Below are 18,005 nucleotides of genomic sequence, written 5' to 3' on the forward strand. Positions count from 1 at the left end.
AAAGGTGGTTCTGGAACAGCGTCTAGTGTGGCTGAAAAGGCCGATTCGGGAGTGACAATCCCTTCCACACTGGGAGCAAGTGCAGTCTGTCCCTGGCCTGTCTCCCTGGCTATGGGCCTTCCTTCTTTGCCTCTTAGCCTCAGACTGTTGGCCAAGTGTCTCTTCAAACTGGGAAAGGCCATGTTGAGTTCTCCATAGAGGAGATCCTTTGGGATCCGGCCATCATCCATTCTCACGACATGACCGAGCCAACGCAGGCGTTTCTGTTTCAGTAGTGCATACAAGCTAGGGATTCCAGCACGTTCCAGGACTGTGTTGTTTGGAACTTTGTCCTGCCAGGTGATGCCGAGAATACGTCGGAGGCAGCGCATGTGGAAAGCATTCAGTTTCCTCTTCTGTTGTGAGTGAAGAGTCCATGACTCGCTGCAGTACAGAAGTGTACTCAGGACGCAAGCTCTGTAGACCTGGATCTTGGTATGTTCCGTCAGCTTCTTGCTGGACCAGACTCTCTTTGTGAGTCTGGAAAACGTGGTAGCTGCTTTACCGATGCGTTTGTTTAGCTTGGTATCGAGAGAAAGAGTGTCGGAGATCGTTGAGCCAAGGTACACAAAGTCATGGACAACCTCCAGTTCATGCGCAGAGATTGTAATGCAGGGAGGTGAGTCCACATCCTGAACCATGACCTGTGTTTTCTTCAGGCTGATTGTCAGTCCAAAATCTTGGCAGGCCTTGCTAAAACGATCCATGAGCTGCTGGAGATCTTTGGCAGAGTGGGTAGTGATAGCTGCATCGTCGGCAAAGAGGAAGTCACGCAGACATTTCAGCTGGACTTTGGACTTTGCTCTCAGTCTGGAGAGGTTGAAGAGCTTTCCATCTGATCTGGTCCGGAGATAGATGCCTTCTGTTGTAGTTCCAAAGGCCTGCTTCAGCAGGACAGCGAAGAAGATCCCAAACAAGGTTGGTGCAAGAACACAGCCCTGCTTCACGCCGCTTCGGATGTCAAAGGGGTCTGATGTGGAGCCATCAAAGACAACAGTGCCCTTCATGTCCTTGTGGAAGGATCTGATGATGCTGAGGAGCCTGGGTGGACATCCAATCTTGGGGAGAATCTTGAAGAGGCTGTCCCTGCTGACCAGGTCGAAAGCCTTTGTGAGATCTATGAAGGCTATAAAGAGTGGCTGTCGTTGTTCCCTGCATTTCTCCTGCAGTTGTCTAAGGGAGAATACCATATCAGTGGTGGACCTGTTGGCTCGGAATCCACACTGCGATTCTGGATAGACGCTCTCTGCAAGTACCTGGAGCCTCTTTAGTACAACTCGGGCAAACAACTTTCCTACAACGCTAAGGAGAGAGATGCCGCGGTAGTTGTTGCAGTCACCCCTGTCACCTTTGTTCTTGTACAGCGTGATGATGTTTGCATCCCTCATGTCTTGAGGTACTCCACCTTCTCTCCAGCAGAGACAGAGGATTTCATGCAGCTCAGTGACGATGATCTCCTTGCAGCATTTTAGGACTTCAGCAGGGATGCTGTCTTTTCCAGGTGCCTTGCCAAAGGCAAGGGAGTCCAGGGCCACGTGAAGTTCTTCTAGGGTTGGTTCACTGTCAAGTTCCTCCAGCACAGGCAGGCACTCAATGTTGTTCAGTGCTTCTTCAGTGACTACATTTTCTCTGGAATATAGCTCAGAGTAGTGCTGCACCCAGCGTTCCATCTGCTGCGCCCGATCCTGGATGACCTCGCCTGTGGCAGACTTCAGAGGGGCAATTTTCTTCTGTGTTGGACCTAGGGCCTGCTTGATACCATCATACATCCCCTTGATGTTGCCCGTGTCAGCTGCTTTATTTATATTATTTATATAATTTATTTATATTATTTATATATATTTATAAATTTATTTATAAATTTATATTTATTATTTATTTATATTATTTTATTTATTATTTATCCTTTATTTAAATTATTTATATAACAGTACAGGTGACCGAACAAATCAGTAACCAACCAAAAACCAGCAGCCGACTTGATGACTCTGAAACAACTGAAAAAGATGTATAGTCCGGGATAGGAAAGTCAGGCATAGTTTGACTTGAGTCGAGTTGCGAGTCTCCACCCTCCACGCCTTGACTCGAAAATGAGTCCTAATGAGGGCACTTTCTGAGCTGCCCGGAGTGTTTTTGCAACTCAAAAAGACTCACGTCTCAAGTAGTTCCAAAACCCTTCACATCACGGGCATGCGTAGAGCTACAGGGAGGGAGGACACATCCCAGCTTTGCAAGGCAAGAGGGGACAGGATGGATGAGGTGGGGGAAGCCCACAGGTAAGCCAGGGGAGGTGAGGCCTGCAACCTCATTGGACCCAGCAATACAGGCAGGCTGAATCAAAGGAGGCTGGAGAGGGAACATGCTGCTCAGACACAAAGTGGCTGACAGTTACTTTCAGGCATGTTTCCAGAAGAAAAAAGGGGTGTTCTGGGAGTGGGCAAAGTGCCCACTATCCATCCAGGCTTCCTGTAATAACAGCAGCCTAACATCCTGGACATGGGAGATTAACCCTCTGCATGTCAAGCAAGCAGCACCCAGGCAGTGAGGAATGACACACCTCGGCTGTGCAGCCTGCTTTGTCTAAGCTGCCTGGCCAGCATGTGTTGCACCACTCAGGGACACACCTGACCTGTACTGTGGACCAGAGGTGTCAGAGGGTTTGCTTGACCCACCCCAGCCACTCCTTCTGCTTGAAACTCCACTTGTCCCTATGGAGAAAGATGGCTTCTCCTGTTCCCCCTCCCTCTCCCAGAGACAGCCTCCACCCAATGGATACTCCGGGGGACCAGGGGAGGCACCTCCCTGTCTCAGATTTCGTCTGTAGTCACTCAAGCAGATGGTGACTCACGAGTCGGGGCCCCTAACTTGAGTGTTTTGCTGAGTCTTCCACGTGTATGACTCGAGTCTCAACGAGTCAGCAAAAAACACTGACCTTTCACGACTCGGAATCGAGTCACCTGACTCCAGTTCCCGCCCCTGGTTCTAGTATTAACTCTGATACATGTTGATTAGAGCTGAATCATACTAAAAGATTATTGGGTCCATGCTGTGTCAAGGAAAAAAAAAAACAAAAGTGTTAGTGTCTTTCAAAGCTGGAGTGCTCCAGTTGAAGCGACTGGAAGTTGCAGAAGCAACCCAGAAATAAACAAGAAATCAATTCTGCAAATAAGATGTAGCTTCTAATCACTTCTCTGAGGCATTCTGCAGCATGTGGAGGACAATGGAGTGGGTCACAGTCCTGGCATGACCTAGAAGTGGCCTCTGGGTAGACCCAAAGGCCTTCTGGCAGAGCATTCAGCATGGGGTTGCAACCTACTTCAGAGGACAAGGTGGGTCAGGATGGGAAAAAGTTTGGGAGCCACTGGGCTAACTCACAAGGTCATCCCATAGGGTGTCATTTCCAGTCGTAATATAAAAATGTCATCATTCTGTCGAACTTCACCCTGGGACTTAGGTCGCTTGTTTTGATTTGCTCACCCTGAATCTGCCCTTACATGTCATTTAATCAATGATCGGGTGAGCGGAAAGAAACATGTTTCCACCAAAGCTGTCGCTCAGAGACAAAACTATATCTCCCCCTATAATTATCTCAATGAGTGTTATTGACATTCTGTACCGAGGTTCAGAAACTTAACAGAACATACAAGAAAACTGCACCATAAGCAAGTCTTAAGTGCTTATAAACCCTCTTTATATCATTTGGAGCTTGACTGAGGGGCTAGATGCAGGCGAGACTTATCCAACTCTGAAAGTCCCCCTTTTCTTGTGTATTTCTTCAAATCAGTGTACCTTGCTTGCCATTCAAGACACATTTCTAGAATATTGTTGGTGCTAAAGTCGAGATGGTGGTTCTCTTTAGAAAGTAAACTGGCACAATTGAATGCCATCTAGTTTGTTGATAAATCAGGCGGATGCCAGTCACGAATCTACAGAGAAGAATCTATTTCTGAGAGCTTTGCGTCATGTTGGCGAGGCTGAAGCTGTTGCTCTTTCTGCTACCTCTGAAGGACTACCAAGTAAATTGTATCCAATGCCCTGTGAACGATCTTCTTCCTGTGCACCACGAATGGTATCAACCAGGTGACCTCTTCATTGGTGCCATTGCTTCTCACTATATGTATATGACTTATGAATTTTCCTTTGAAGACAACCCATCCCGGGATGTGTTCTTTGATCTTCCGTTGTAAGGAGTTATTTTTAGTTCTCCCTTTCTCTGTCAAGTAGGTTTTGAAACCTAAGAACTCGTAAAGCAGGAAATGGACAGTGCATTCCTATCTTGTGCTGGAACAGGCAAGCCAGGAGGCTTACGCTGTATCCAGCGTGAGATAGCGCACCAAAGTGGCTCAGCCAGAGGTAAGGCGAAATGCTTCCCCTTACCACCGCGTAAGCCACTGCAGCTCCTGAGATATTCTGATTCTTCTTTTTTTCAGTTAAAAAATGGTGAACAGACATTATTTTTCCATGGCACCAATTCAAAATAAGCTTGCATGATTCAAACCGGAGTGACCCAGCACATTTTAAAAATAATGGCCATAGCTCCCTATTTCTCTTCACAGGGTTGTGACAAAGTTCTACCAGCATGTTCTGGCCTTGGCATTTGCTGTTCAGGAAATCAACGGTAATCCCAAAATCTTGACAAATGCCTCGCTTGGTTTCCACATCGAGGACAGCTTCAATGATGTGAAGTTGACTTATCGATCCATACTGGACTTGATCTTCAAATCACAAAGATTCATCTCCAACTATAGATGTGGCAGTCCCAAAAACCTTGCGGCCGTCATTGGGGGGCTTGGCTCTGATGTTTCCTTCTACATGGTGGACCTCTTAAGTCTTTACAAGATTCCACAGGTACAAATCGTACAATGATAGAGTTTTCACACATCTCACAGCTCAAATCAAACCTAGGTCAACCAAAACCTGAGATGTTAAACCTCATAGTCTCATGCTAGAACTGCTGAAACCTTTTCATCATTGACATTGACATTTTATTGATGCTGTATAATGTTATTAAATGCCACTTACTATATTCTACTAAGTCACAAATTTTGTCTATATGCTGTTAATGGAATCACTTTGAAATGAGAAAGAATTATTCCCATTGAAATTATTATTGTAATTATTTAGATTTTTCAGTACAAGGGCTGCTTTCAGGAATGAATGAGGACTGTATAAGGAGGGAAAGATCAGCTGTGTCTTCCTATCCCAGACAGAGAAGTATTTCACTTTCAACATAAGAACAGCCCCACTGGATCAGGCCAAAGGCCCATCTAGTCCAGCTTCCTGTGTCTCACAGCAGCGCGCCAAATGCCAAAGGGAGCACACCTTATAACAAGAGACCTCATCCTGGTGCCCTCCCTTGCATCTGACATAGCCCATTTCTAAAATCAGGAGGTAGCACATACACATCATGGCTTGTACCCCCTAATGGATTTTTCCTCCAGAAACATGTCCAATCCCTTTTTAAAGGCGTCCAGGTCAGATGTCATCACCACATCCTGTGGCAAGGAGTTCCACAGACCAACCACACGCTGAGTAAAGAAGTATTTCCTTTTGTCTGTTCTAACTCTCCCAACACTCAATTTGAGTGGATGTCCCCTGGTTCTGTTGTTATGTGAGAGTGTAAAGAGCATCTCTCTATCCACTCTGTCCATCCCCTGCATAATTTTGTATGTCTCAATCATTTTCCCCTTCAGGCACCTCCTTTCTAGGATGAAGAGGCCCAAACTCCGTAGCATTTCCTTATAAATAAGCTGCCCCAGACCAGTAATCATCTTACTCGCCCTCTTTTGCACCTGTTCCAATTCCACTATGTCTTTTTTGAGATGTGGCGATCAGAAATGGACACAATACTCCAGGTGTGGCCTTACCATCGATTTGTACAACGGCATTATAATATTAACCGTTTTGTTCTCAATACCTTTTCTAATGATCCTAAGCATAGAATTGGCCTTCTTCACTGCAGCCGCACATTGGGTCGACACTTTCATTGACCTGTCCACCACTACCCCAAGATCCCTCTCCTGATCTGTCAGAGACAGCTCAGAACCCATCAGCCTATATCTAAAGTTTTGATTTTTTGCCCCAATGCGCATGACCTGACACTTACTAACAGTGAGGCACATCTGCCATTTTGCTGCCCATTCTGCCATTCTGGAGAGATCCTTCTGGAGCTCCTCACAATCACTTCTGGTCTTCACCACTCGGAAAAGTTTGGTGTCGTCTGCAAACTTAGCCACCTCACTGCTCACCCCTGTCTCTAGGTCATTTTTGAAGAGGTTGAAAAACACTGGTCCTTGGGGCACACTGCCTTTCCCTTCTCTCCATTGTGAAAATTGCTCATTGACACCCAATCTCTGTTTCCTGGTCTTCAACCAGTTCTCATGGTTGAAGGAGGGACCGTGTCTAATGCCTTCTGAAAGTATAGATATATGTCTTCGGGTTCTCCCACATCCACATGCCTGTTGACCTTCAAACCATTCATTTTAATCAAAGCAGGTCATTGTAGGTCAAATTTCATGGGCTGAAATGACATTCAGGTACGTGTGCCCGCAAACACTCCTCTTAGCAAATCTGTAAAATATCTGTATGTTTTAGGTCACATATGGCTCCTTTGCCCCAGAAGAGAGGGGGGCGACCCAGTCCCCTTCCTTTTACCGCATGGTCCCAAGTGAAGATCGCCAGTATAAAGGGCTCATCCGATTACTACAGCATTTTGATTGGACATGGGTTGGGCTGTTTGTTGTGGATGATGACAGTGGAGACCATTTCTTGCAAGCTATTGAACAATTATTTTCCCAGAACCAAATCTGTTCGGCCTTCTCACAAAGAGTCCCAAATCAATCCCACATACCTTCCTTGGATGACCTTAAGGGCTTGACCGAAATTATTGATCAACCTCTCATGGATCAGAAAACAAAAACATTTATTATCTATGGTGAAACAACAGTTCTTCAGTGGCTGATTACTTTAATGTTTCTAGCAGATCCTGACTATAAAGAAAACCTGTCTGTTGGGAAAGTGTGGATTACAACAGCCCAGATTGATTTTGCGATAGGCACACTTATAAGGGGTTGGAATTTTGAAGTATTTGAAGGCACCTTGTCCTTTGCACTTCATTCCAATGAGCTGGGAGGGTTCCAGTCCTATCTTCGGAATATAAGGCTTTCTGGAACCCAAGGTAACGGCTTTTTCAAAGACTTCTGGGAGCAAGCCTTTGGCTGCTCATTTCCAGATCTCAGTGCATCCACAAATGTTGATGGAATATGTACTATGGAGGAGAATCTGGAGAGCCTTCCTGGGGTTGTCTTTGAAATGCACATGACTGGCCACAGCTATGGGATCTATAATGCAGTTTACGCAGTGGCGCATGCTTTACATGCATTATACTTATCTAGATTCACACACAGAGCAAGGATATGGGGTAAAAGACGTGACCTCCAAGATCTCCAACCGTGGCAGGTAATGTGCCTACAACAGCATTGGTTGATTTGCATGGACACATTTGTATAACCTGAAACCACGTGGAGCATTATGCTCCATGAATAAATAGTTAAATAATAGGCACACCTTATTCATTGACAAAGAGATGGGGGAGGGTTCATATTTTCTCATCAAGTTGGAGCCTCATAAACATAAATCTGTGTAAGATGGAAATATATAAAAGCAGAGCACAGAGAGTTCTTATTTTTCCCCCTTTTCTTCTTCTCTAATAGCTCCACTCATTTCTTCACAGTATTTCCTTTAACAACTCAGCAGGAGAAACTGTCTCCTTTAATGAAGACATGGAGATGGTTGCCGGATTTGATGTCGTGAATATCGCCGTCTTCCCAAACAATTCCTTCCGTAAAGTGAAAGTCGGGAGAGTGGACCCCGATGCTCTTGAAGGAAAAGAATTGATCATTAAGGAGGATCTAATCATTTGGCACAGACGTTTCAACCAGGTGTGCTTTCAAAGATCTACTGGGTGGCCACTCCCTCACCTGGACATGTGGTTTGCTGCAAATAATATAAAAAAATCAGATATCCATCATCCTTGTTCCCACAGCAATCAACAAGATATCTCCAGAAATTCTAGAATAGAATAGTCCACACTTGCAATTGTTTTCTAGCGACTGGTATTCAGAAATATACTGTCCCCAAATTTGGAGATTCCCTCTTGCTATAATGGCTAGTAAGGAGGCATCTAAGTTCGTGTCCGTCACCACTTCTCTTGGTAATGAATTCTATACATTAATTCACTGTGGTGTGAACAAATTTCTTTTTCTCTATCCTGAGTTCACTGCTAGTCAAGTACATTGGATCACCCAAGTTCTAGTTTAATGGGATAGGAAGAACAACCCACCCATCAAGCAGAACTTTATACATTTTGCATTTATTGTCTTAGGTTGCAGACCAACCATTGTCCTCAGCTGAGTAGTCAATGCCTTTTCTCCAGTCCCCAGTCTCTCCTGAGCCATGAAACTGACTGCAGAACGAACCCCTGCAGTTCTCAGGAAATTACTGCAGAGGTTTTTGTATGCAGTGTGTCACATATTCTTCCAGGCCAATTCTTCTCACGTAGGTTGGGGAATAGTTTTTTGAGGGGGCACAATCCTAACCAGGTCTACTCAGAAGTAAGTCCTATTTTGTTCAATGGGGCTTACTCTCAGGAAAGTGTGGTTAGGACTGCAGCCTTAATCCGTCTTTCCTGGGGCTGAAGTGAAACCTCAGCCCCAGTCCATTTTGTGTCCATTTTTATGCCAGTTTCTCTGCGAAGGGGAGCAGGATGAGTGAGTAGGGAAGGTGAGTGGGAAGTCTTCCCGTGCTGCCCTGAAACTGTGGGGAAAATTCAATTTCCTTCTGCTGTTTTGATTCTTCTGTGGCTCTTTTTTGTCAGCCACAAAGGAACAAAATTTAGGACCATTTGGGGGATAGTTGGAGGGGGTCTTTTCATCTCCCTTCCCAATTGAAGCAAAAGGATAGTCCTGGCCATAGAGCTCTTCAGTAATTCCTCCTTATGCTAAATACCTTCATTTTTGTTTTAATGGAAAGGTGCTGCCCCTTTCGGCATGTTCTAACTCCTGTGACCCTGGGTACCAGAAGAAGAAGAAAGAAGGGGAGAAATTTTGCTGCTTTGATTGTGATCCATGTCCTGATGGGAAAATTTCAGTACAAAAAGGTGGGTTCCATACATGGTGTGGCAGCTGCTTCACTGCTCTGCAAGCTGCCACTGGGGCAAAGTTAGATGGCCACATGCTGACCGTGGCCCTCTGGAGACTGGCCATTGACTGTGGTTTCTTGGCAGCAGGATTGTGTCCGGCAGACTGGCCATTGACTGTGGTCTGTTGGCAGAAGTGTTTAGTCGGGGGGGGGGGATTGGGCCAGGTCATGGATGGAGCAGCAATGGGACGGGGCAGATCTCAACAGCAGTGCTGACCACCTGTTCCAGAAACCCTGTCCCAGGCCTGACACACCGCGTGCAGCACAGTGGATCTACACCAGCAAAAGAGCAGAAGTAAATCTGAGGAGGCCCTTGTGGGAACATGCGAGGTGGAGGAGTTGAAGCAGGCAGCCTTCCCTGTATACAGGCTGGTGAAAGTGAGGATAGGGCTGTAAAAGTATCAGCATAATAAGAAATGTGAAAATGCATCTTCATATAAAGCCAGCTTGAAATGCAGAACTAGCAAAGGAAGGATCACTAAGAGGAGTGACTTCCAGTCCAGAAGAAGTTGTGAGAATTGGTTCCAATTTGCATATGAATGAACTCTGTGACGACCACACATTTTTTTTCCCCCCAGACATGTCTGACTGTTTTAGATGCCCAGAAGATCAATATCCGAACAAGGACAGAGATGGATGCATCCCCAAAGTGATCAGCTTTCTATCACCTGAAGAACCTTTAGGGATGAGTTTAGCCTCTCTTGCCATTTCTTTTTCCCTGGTTACAACTGTGGTACTTGGAACTTTCATGAAACACAAAGACACCCCCATCGTCAAAGCCAACAACCGAGACATCACCTACGTTCTCCTCCTCTCACTCCTACTCTGTTTCCTCTGTTCTTTACTCTTTCTTGGACAACCTTGGAAGGTGACCTGCGTCCTCCGACAATCTGCTTTTGGCATCATCTTCTCGGTGGCCGTTTCTTGTGTGTTGGCCAAAACCATCACTGTGGTTGTAGCTTTCATGGCCACCAAACCAGGGTCCAGCATGAGGAAGTGGGTGGGGAAGAGAATGGCCAACTCCATTGTCCTTTCCTGCTCCCTGATCCAAACAGGCATTTGTGGGGTGTGGCTCGCAACCTCTCCCCCATTCCCAGATTTAGACATGCAGTCAGTGATTACTGAGATCACCGCAGAATGTAATGAAGGGTCTATAACAATGTTTTATCTTGTCTTGGGCTACCTGGGACTCCTCTCTATCATCAGCTTCACTGTGGCTTTCCTGGCCAGGAAGTTGCCGGATTCCTTTAACGAAGCCAAGTTCATCACCTTCAGCATGCTGGTCTTTTGCAGTGTTTGGTTGACTTTTGTCCCCACCTACCTGAGCACCAAGGGGAAATACATGGTGGCTGTGGAGATCTTCTCCATCTTAGCCTCCAGTGCTGGCTTATTGGGTTGTATCTTTTTCCCTAAATGCTACATTATTGTGCTGAAGCCCGAACTGAACAATAAGGAGCAGCTCACGAGAAGAAAAATATAGGAAATGCTGATGTTGATATGTTACTGAGCCAGGTGCACCTTTTCTAGATAGGGTCACCATTTGCTCACCAATCTAGTCTAGTAACAAAATAGTCCTAGGCACCAAAATTACCTGGATAACCAGACACACCATTGGATAACCAGGATAACCTGGACAACCAGACACACCATTCCAGAGTACAAATTTGTTCCTTAAGCACAAGTCAACCCACTGGCAAAAGATTGGACCACACAATTCAAACCAGATGTTCTCCAAACCAGAGTGCTTCCATTTTTTTCCTCATTAAAAGCAGAACTGCTTGTTTAATACATTGATATATGGCCTTCCTGCCATGTAGAGCTTCCATGTCACACTTATGGCTTTCACTCGATGACACATGATTCACAAGGAAAAAGGAATAGCAAGGAACAGGGAATTTAAAACAAATGTTGCTTTTTCAAACTGCTGTAGCATGCAAAAGCATGCTGGTGTTTTCCAGTGTTTGGTTGACTTTTGTCCCCACCTACCTGAGCACCAAGGGGAAATACATGGTGGCTGTGGAGATCTTCTCCATCTTAGCCTCCAGTGCTGGCTTATTGGGTTGTATCCTTTCCCCCAAATGCTACATTATTTTGCTGAGACCTGAACTGAATAACAAGGACCAGCTCATAAGGAGAAAAAACTAGAGGAACTATTAATATTAGCATTAGTATAAGTCTAGTTTATAATAAATTTGGACAGATCCTTCTAGAGCTCTTCACAATCCCTTCTGGCCTTCAGTGTCAACAGCAAACATGGCCACCTCCCTGCTTATCCCTGTCTTCAAGTCATTGAGGTTTGTGTGTGTGAGGGTAAAGAGAATGCTTGATGCAGGTGAGAGGAAGCAAGATGCAAGTATCTTGTGGTCTTGTGTGCTCCCCGGTGGGCCACTGTAAGATACAGGAAACTGGAGTAAATGGGACCTGGGCCTTCTTATGTCCTTAAGCCCTATATGCTGATTTTCAAGATGAAATGCTGTCCAGATACCTACAAACACAGAGAAAGGCATCCTCAACTAGAGAGAATTACAGCTAAAAGGCTTACAGTACCTAAACATCTTGACCAAAAACATCTATTCCAGCCACATGTTTAAAAGAAGCAGAAGTGGGGATCTGGGGAAACTGGGGACAGCATTCCGAAGGTTCATGCCACGCAGAAGCCACTCCGTCCCTGGTTCCTTCCCTGCAGATTGGTGTCAAAGGAAACCCAGAGAACAGGGTTTCTAGCATTAACTGTAAAACCCACATAGAATTGTGCTGGCAAAGACCATCCTTAAGGTAACATAGTTCTAGAACATGCCTGGGTAGAACTTTGGCTTGGGAATAAATGCGTAATGTGGCAAATAGAGATTTGCTTTTTGGCTGTCTTCCATCCCATGAGCATCCAAGCAGCCACATTCTGCTCCCCTTGAAATCTACATTGTGTCTTCAAAGGTTGCCCTCTACAGAGCACCAGCCAAGTAACTCTTCCCAGCATTTATCTGAGTCACTGTCATTTATTTTCCTTGCTGAACTCCAGAAACGTCTCAGAGCCTGCCAAAAAAATAACTGATAAGCAAGTCTATAAGTTCTTATAAATCAAATTTTATGCCTGACAACATTTTTATTAATTTTCATTGAATGTATAATGTGTGTTAGTTAGTTGGTAACCTTCAGTCTCGAAAGACTTGGGTTTCATGCTGTGAATGGTGGTTCTGGCACTGTGTCTAGTGTGCCTGAAAAGGCTGATTCAGTAGTGACAATCCCTTCCACACTGGGAGCAAGTGCAATCTGTCCCTGGTTTGTCTCCCTGGCTATGGGCCTTTCTTCTTTGCCTCTTTGCCTCAGTCTGTTGGCCAAGTGTCTCTTCAAACTGGGAAAGGCCATGCTGCACAGCCTGCCTCCAAGCGGGCTGCTCAGAGGCCAGGGTTTCCCACCTATTGAGGTCCACTCCTAAGGCCTTCAGATCCCTCTTGCAGATGTTCTTGTATCGCATCTGTGGTCTAAACATATCCTTGTTGCTGTGTGTCTGCCAGGAGAGCAGAGGTGATTTGACACCCAGAGCCCGTAAATCCTTGGCACATACACTTGACTATGACAAAATCATTTTCCATAACAATCATGACATTAAATGAATAATAATAATGACCATAAAATCAAACACAGAGAACATTTCCACAGAATCAGAGGATAAAAGTGAGCGCCCGCCACGTTGATGCTCCCCTGCGAGTATTCAGTGACATACTGCCCCTGCATTTGGAAGTTTAATGTAGCCATCATGGTTTAAAAGCCACTGTTAGATCTACAGTATAGTCCATGTTTAGAATCCACTTTTAAATTTATCTAAGCCAGTGGCCAACAACACTCAAAATTTACACATACACACACTTACTTAACTGTCAACCGATTATTAACTTCCATTAACTTTATTTATTCCTTTATTCCTTTATTTATATTATTCATATAACAGTACAGGTCACCCAACAAATCAGTAACCAACAAAAAACCAGCAGCCAACTTGATGACACTAAAAAAGATGAATAGTCCGGGATGGGCAAGTCAGGCGTAGTTTGACTCAAGTCGAGTTGCGAGTCTCCACCCTCCACACCTTGACTCGAAAATGAGACCTAATGAGGGCACTTTCTAAGTTGCCCAGAGTGTTTTTGCAACTCAAAAAGACTCACGTCTCAAGTAGTACCAAAACCCTTCACATCACGGACGCGTGTAGATCTACAGGGAGGGAGGACACATCACAGCTTTGCAAGGCGAGAGGGGACAGGATGGATGAGGTGGGGGAAGCCCACAGGTAAGCCAGGGGAGGTGAGGCCTGCAACCTCATTGGACCCAGCCATACAGGCAGGCTGAATCAAAGGAGGCTGGAGAGGAAACATGCTGCTCAGACACAAAGTGGCTGACAGTTACTTTCAGGCATGTTTCTAGACAAAATGAGGGGTGTTCTGGGGGGGAGGCAAAGTACCCACTCTCCATCCAGGCATCCTGTAATAACAGCAGCCTAACATCCTGGACATGGGAGATTAACCCTCTGCATGTCAAGCAAGCAGCACCCAGGCAGTGAGGAATGACACACCTCGGCTGTGCAGCCTGCTTCGTCTAAGCTGCCTGGCCAGCATGTGTTGCACCACTCAGGGACACACCTGACCTGTACTGTGGACCAGAGGTGTCAGAGGGTTTGCTTGACCCACCCCAGCCCCTCCTTCTGCTTGAAACCCCCACTTGTCCCTATGGAGAAAAATGACTTCTCCTGTTCCCCTCCCTCTCCCAGAGACAGCCTCCACCCAATGGATACTCCAGGGGACCAGGGGAGGCACCTCCCTGTCTCAGGTTTCGTCTGCAGTCACTCAAGCAGATGGTGACTCACGAGTCGGGGCCCCTAACTTGAGTGTTTTGCTGAGTCTTCCATGCGAATGGCTCGAGTCTACATGAGTCAGCAAAAAACGCTGATTTACGCAACTCGAAATCAAGTCAGAGACTCGAGTTCCCGCCCCTGGTTCTAGTATTAACTCTGGTACATGTTTATGAGAGCTGAATCATATCACAGATTATTGTGTCCATGCTGTGTCAAGGAAACCCAAAAACTTGGTAGTGTCTTTCAAAGCTGGAGTGCTACAGTGACTGGAAGTCGCAGAAGCAACCCAGTAGTGTCTTTCAATGCTTGAGTGATACAGTTGAAGTGACTGGAAGTCACAGAAGCAACCCAGAAGTAAACAGGAAATCAATTCTGCGAACAAGATCTAGCTTCTAATCACTTCTTTGAGGGATTCTGCAGCATGTGGAGGACAATGGAGTGAGTCACAGTCCTGGCATGACCTAGAAGTGGCCTCTGGGTAGTCCCAAAGGCCTTCCTGCAGAGCATTCAGCATGGGGTTGCAACCACTGCAGAGGACAAGGTGGGTCAGGATGGGAAAAAGTTTGGGAGCCACTGGGCTAACTCACGAGGTCATCCCATAGGGCGTCATTTCCAGTCGGAATCGAAAAATGTCTTCATTCTGTCGAACTTCACCCTGGGACATAGGTCACCTGTTTTGGTTTGCTCACCCTGAATCTGCCCTTACATGTCATTTGATCAATGATCAGGTGAGGAGAAAGAAACATGTTTCCACCAAAGCTGGCGCTCAGAGACAAAGCTACATCTCCCCCTATAATTATCTCAATGAGTGTTATTGACTTTCTTTGCGAAGGTTCAGATACTTAACAGAACATACAAGAAAAGTGCAGCATAAGCAAGTCTTAAGAGTCTTAAACCCTCTTTGTGTCATTTGGAGCTTGATTGAGGGCTAGATGCAGGCGAGACTGTTATCAGACTCTGAAAGTCCCCCTTTTCTTGTGTATTTGCTTGCCATTCAAGACATATTTCTAGAATATTGTTGGTGCTAAAGTTGAGATGGTGTTTCTCTTTAGAAAGTAAACTGGCACAATTGAATGCCATCTAGTTTGTTGATAAATCAGGCTGATGCCATTCATGAGTCTACAGAGGAGAATCTAGTTCTGAGAGCTTTGCATCATGTTGGTGAGGCTGCAGCTGTTGCTATTTCTGCTACCTCTGAAGGACTACCAAGTAAATTGTGTCCAATGCCCTGTGAACGATCCTCTTCCTGTGCACCACGAATGGTATCAACCAGGAGACCTCTTCATTGGTGCCATTGCTTCTCACTATGTTTTTATGACTTATGAATTTTCCTTTGAAGAAAACCCATCCCGGGATGTGTTCTTTGATCTTCCGGTGTAAGGAGTTATTTTTAGTTCTCCCTTTCTCTGTCAAGTCAGTTTTAAAACCTAAGAATTTGTAAAGCAGGCAGGAAACGGACAGCGCAATCCTATCTTGTGTTTGAACAGGCAAGCCAGGAGGCTTACGCTGTATCCAGCGTGAGATAGCGCACCAGAGTGGCTCAGCCAGAGGTAAGGTGAAACTCTTCCCTTTACCACCGGGTAAGCCACTGCAGCTCCTGAGATATTCTGATTCTTTTTTTTTCAGTTAAAAAATGGTGAACAGACATTATTTTTCCATGGCACCAATTCAAAATAAGCTTGCATGATTCAAACCAGAGTGACCCAGCACATTATAAAAATAATGGCCATAGCTGCCTATTTCTCTTCACAGGGTTGTGACAAAGTTCTACCAGCATGTCCTGGCCTTGGCATTTGCTGTTGAGGAAATCAACGCTCATCCCAAGATCTTGCCAAACGCTACCCTTGGTTTCCACGTCGAGGACAGCTTCAATGATATGAAGTTGACTTATCGATCCATACTGGACTTGATCTTCAAATCACAAAGATTTGTCTCCAACTATAGATGTGACAGCCCCAAAAACCTTGCTGCCGTCATTGGGGGGCTTGGCTCTGATGTTTCCTTCTACATGGTGGACCTCTTAAGTCTTTACAAGATTCCACAGGTACAAATTCTACACTGAGGATAGAGTTTTCACTTATCTCACAGCTCAAATCAAACCTAGGTCAACCAAAACCTGAGATGTTAAACCTCATAGTCGCATGCTAGAACTGCTGAAACCTTTTCATTATTGACATTTTATTGATGCTGTATAATGTTGTTATTAAATGCCATTTATTATATTCTATTAAGTCACAAATTTTGTCTATATGCTGCTAATGGAATCACTTTGAAATGAGAAAGAATTATTCCCATTGAAATTATTATTGTAATTATTTAGATTATTCAGTATAAGGGCTCCTTTCAGGAATGAATTAGGACTGTATGAGGAGGGAAAGGTCAGCTGTGTCTTCATATCCCAGACAGAGAAGTATTTCACTTTCAACATAAGAACAGCCCCGCTGGATCAGGCCAATGGCCCATCTAGTCCAGCTTCCTGTATCTTACAGCAGCCCACCAAGTGCCCCTGTAAGCACACCAGGTAACAAGAGACCTGCATCCTGGTGACCTCCCTTGCATCTGACATAGCCCATTTCTAAAATCAAGAGGTTGCACATACACATCATGGCTTGTAACCCGTAATATATTTTTCCTCCAGAAACTTGTCCAATCCCCTTTTAAATGCATCCAGGTCAGATGCCATCACCACATCCTGTGGCAAGGAGTTCCACAGACCAACCACACGCTGAGTAAAGAAATATTTTCTTTTATCTGACCTAACTCTCCCAACACTCAATTTTAGTGGATGTTGTTATGTGAGAGTGTAAAGAGCATTTCACTATCCACTCTGTCCATCCGCTGCATAATTTTGTATGTCTCCATCATGTCCCCCCTCAGGCGCCTCCTTTCTAGGCTGAAGAGACCCAAACGCCGTAGCCTTTCCTCATAAGGAAGGTGCCCCAGACCAGTAATGATCTTAGTCGCTCTCTTTTGCACCTTTACCATTTCCACTATGTCTTTTTTGAGATGCGGCGACCAGAACTGGACACAATACTCCAGGTGTGGCCTTACCATCAATTTGTACAACAGCATTATAATATTAGCCATTTTGTTCTGAATACCTTTTCTAATGATCCCAAGCATAAACTTTGCCATCTTCACTGCCGCCGCACATTGGGCGACCTGTCCACCCAATGTCCACTTTCATCATCCTGTCCACCACCACCCCAAGATCTCTCTCCTGATCTGTCACAGACAGCTCGGAACCCATCAGCCTGTATGTAAAGTTTTGATTTTTTTGCCCCAACGTGCATGACTTTACACGTACGGACATTGAAGCACACCTGCCATTTTGCTGCCCATTCTGCCAGTCTGGAGAGATCCTTCTGCAGCTCCTCACAATCACTTCTGGTCTTCACCACTCGGAAAGGTTTGGTGTCGTCTGCAAACTTAGCCACCTCACTGCTCACCCCTGTCTCCAGGTCATTGATGAAGAGGTTGAAAAGCACCGGTCCCAGGACAGATCCTTGGGGCACACCGCTTTTTCCTTCTCTCCATTGTGAAAATTGCTCATTGACACCCAATCTCTGTTTCCTGGTCTTCAACCAGTTCTCAATCCATGAGAGGACCTCTCCTCTAATTCCCTGACTGTGGAGTTTTTTTAGTAGCCTTTGGTGAGGGACCATGTGAAACGCCTTCTGAAGGTCCAGATATATATTGTCTTTGGGTTCTCCCTCATCCACATGCCTGTTGAACTTCAAATCATCCACTTTAATCAAAGCAGGTCATTGTAGGTCAAACTTCATAGGCTGAAATGACATTCAGGTACCTGTGCCCACAAACACTCTTCTTAGCAAATCTGTAAAACATCTGTATGTTTTAGGTCACATATGGCTCCTTTTCCCCGAAAGAGAGGGGGGCGACCCAGCCCCCTTCCTTTTACCGC

At 45.3% G+C, this 18,005-nt stretch overlaps 1 protein-coding gene across 1 annotated transcript; it reads left to right on the forward strand.

Moving 5' to 3' along the window:
• Positions 1-6,696: 6,696 nt before the first annotated feature.
• LOC136653558 (vomeronasal type-2 receptor 26-like) lies at positions 6,697-10,717 on the forward strand. The gene is made up of 4 exons (XM_066630449.1): positions 6,697-7,497; positions 7,752-7,979; positions 9,070-9,196; positions 9,816-10,717. The coding sequence occupies exons 1-4, from the start codon at positions 6,697-6,699 to the stop codon at positions 10,715-10,717; spliced, it is 2,058 nt and encodes a 685-aa protein (XP_066486546.1).
• Positions 10,718-18,005: the final 7,288 nt, after the last annotated feature.

The sequence above is a fragment of the Tiliqua scincoides genome, chromosome 5 (genome assembly GCF_035046505.1).
Source record: "Tiliqua scincoides isolate rTilSci1 chromosome 5, rTilSci1.hap2, whole genome shotgun sequence".
In the NCBI taxonomy this organism is placed as follows: Eukaryota; Metazoa; Chordata; class Lepidosauria; order Squamata; family Scincidae; genus Tiliqua; species Tiliqua scincoides.

What these genes read in the sequence shown, in the direction of transcription:
- LOC136653558 (XM_066630449.1), top strand. Translation starts at nt 6,697, where the DNA reads ATGGTCCCAAGTGAAGATCGCCAGTATAAAGGGCTCATCCGATTACTA. An exon ending in GGCACAGACGTTTCAACCAG is followed by an intron (nt 7,980 to 9,069) that starts GTGTGCTTTCAA and finishes TTTAATGGAAAG; the next exon opens with GTGCTGCCCCTTTCGGCATG. An exon ending in GAAAATTTCAGTACAAAAAG is followed by an intron (nt 9,197 to 9,815) that starts GTGGGTTCCATA and finishes TTTTCCCCCCAG; the next exon opens with ACATGTCTGACTGTTTTAGA.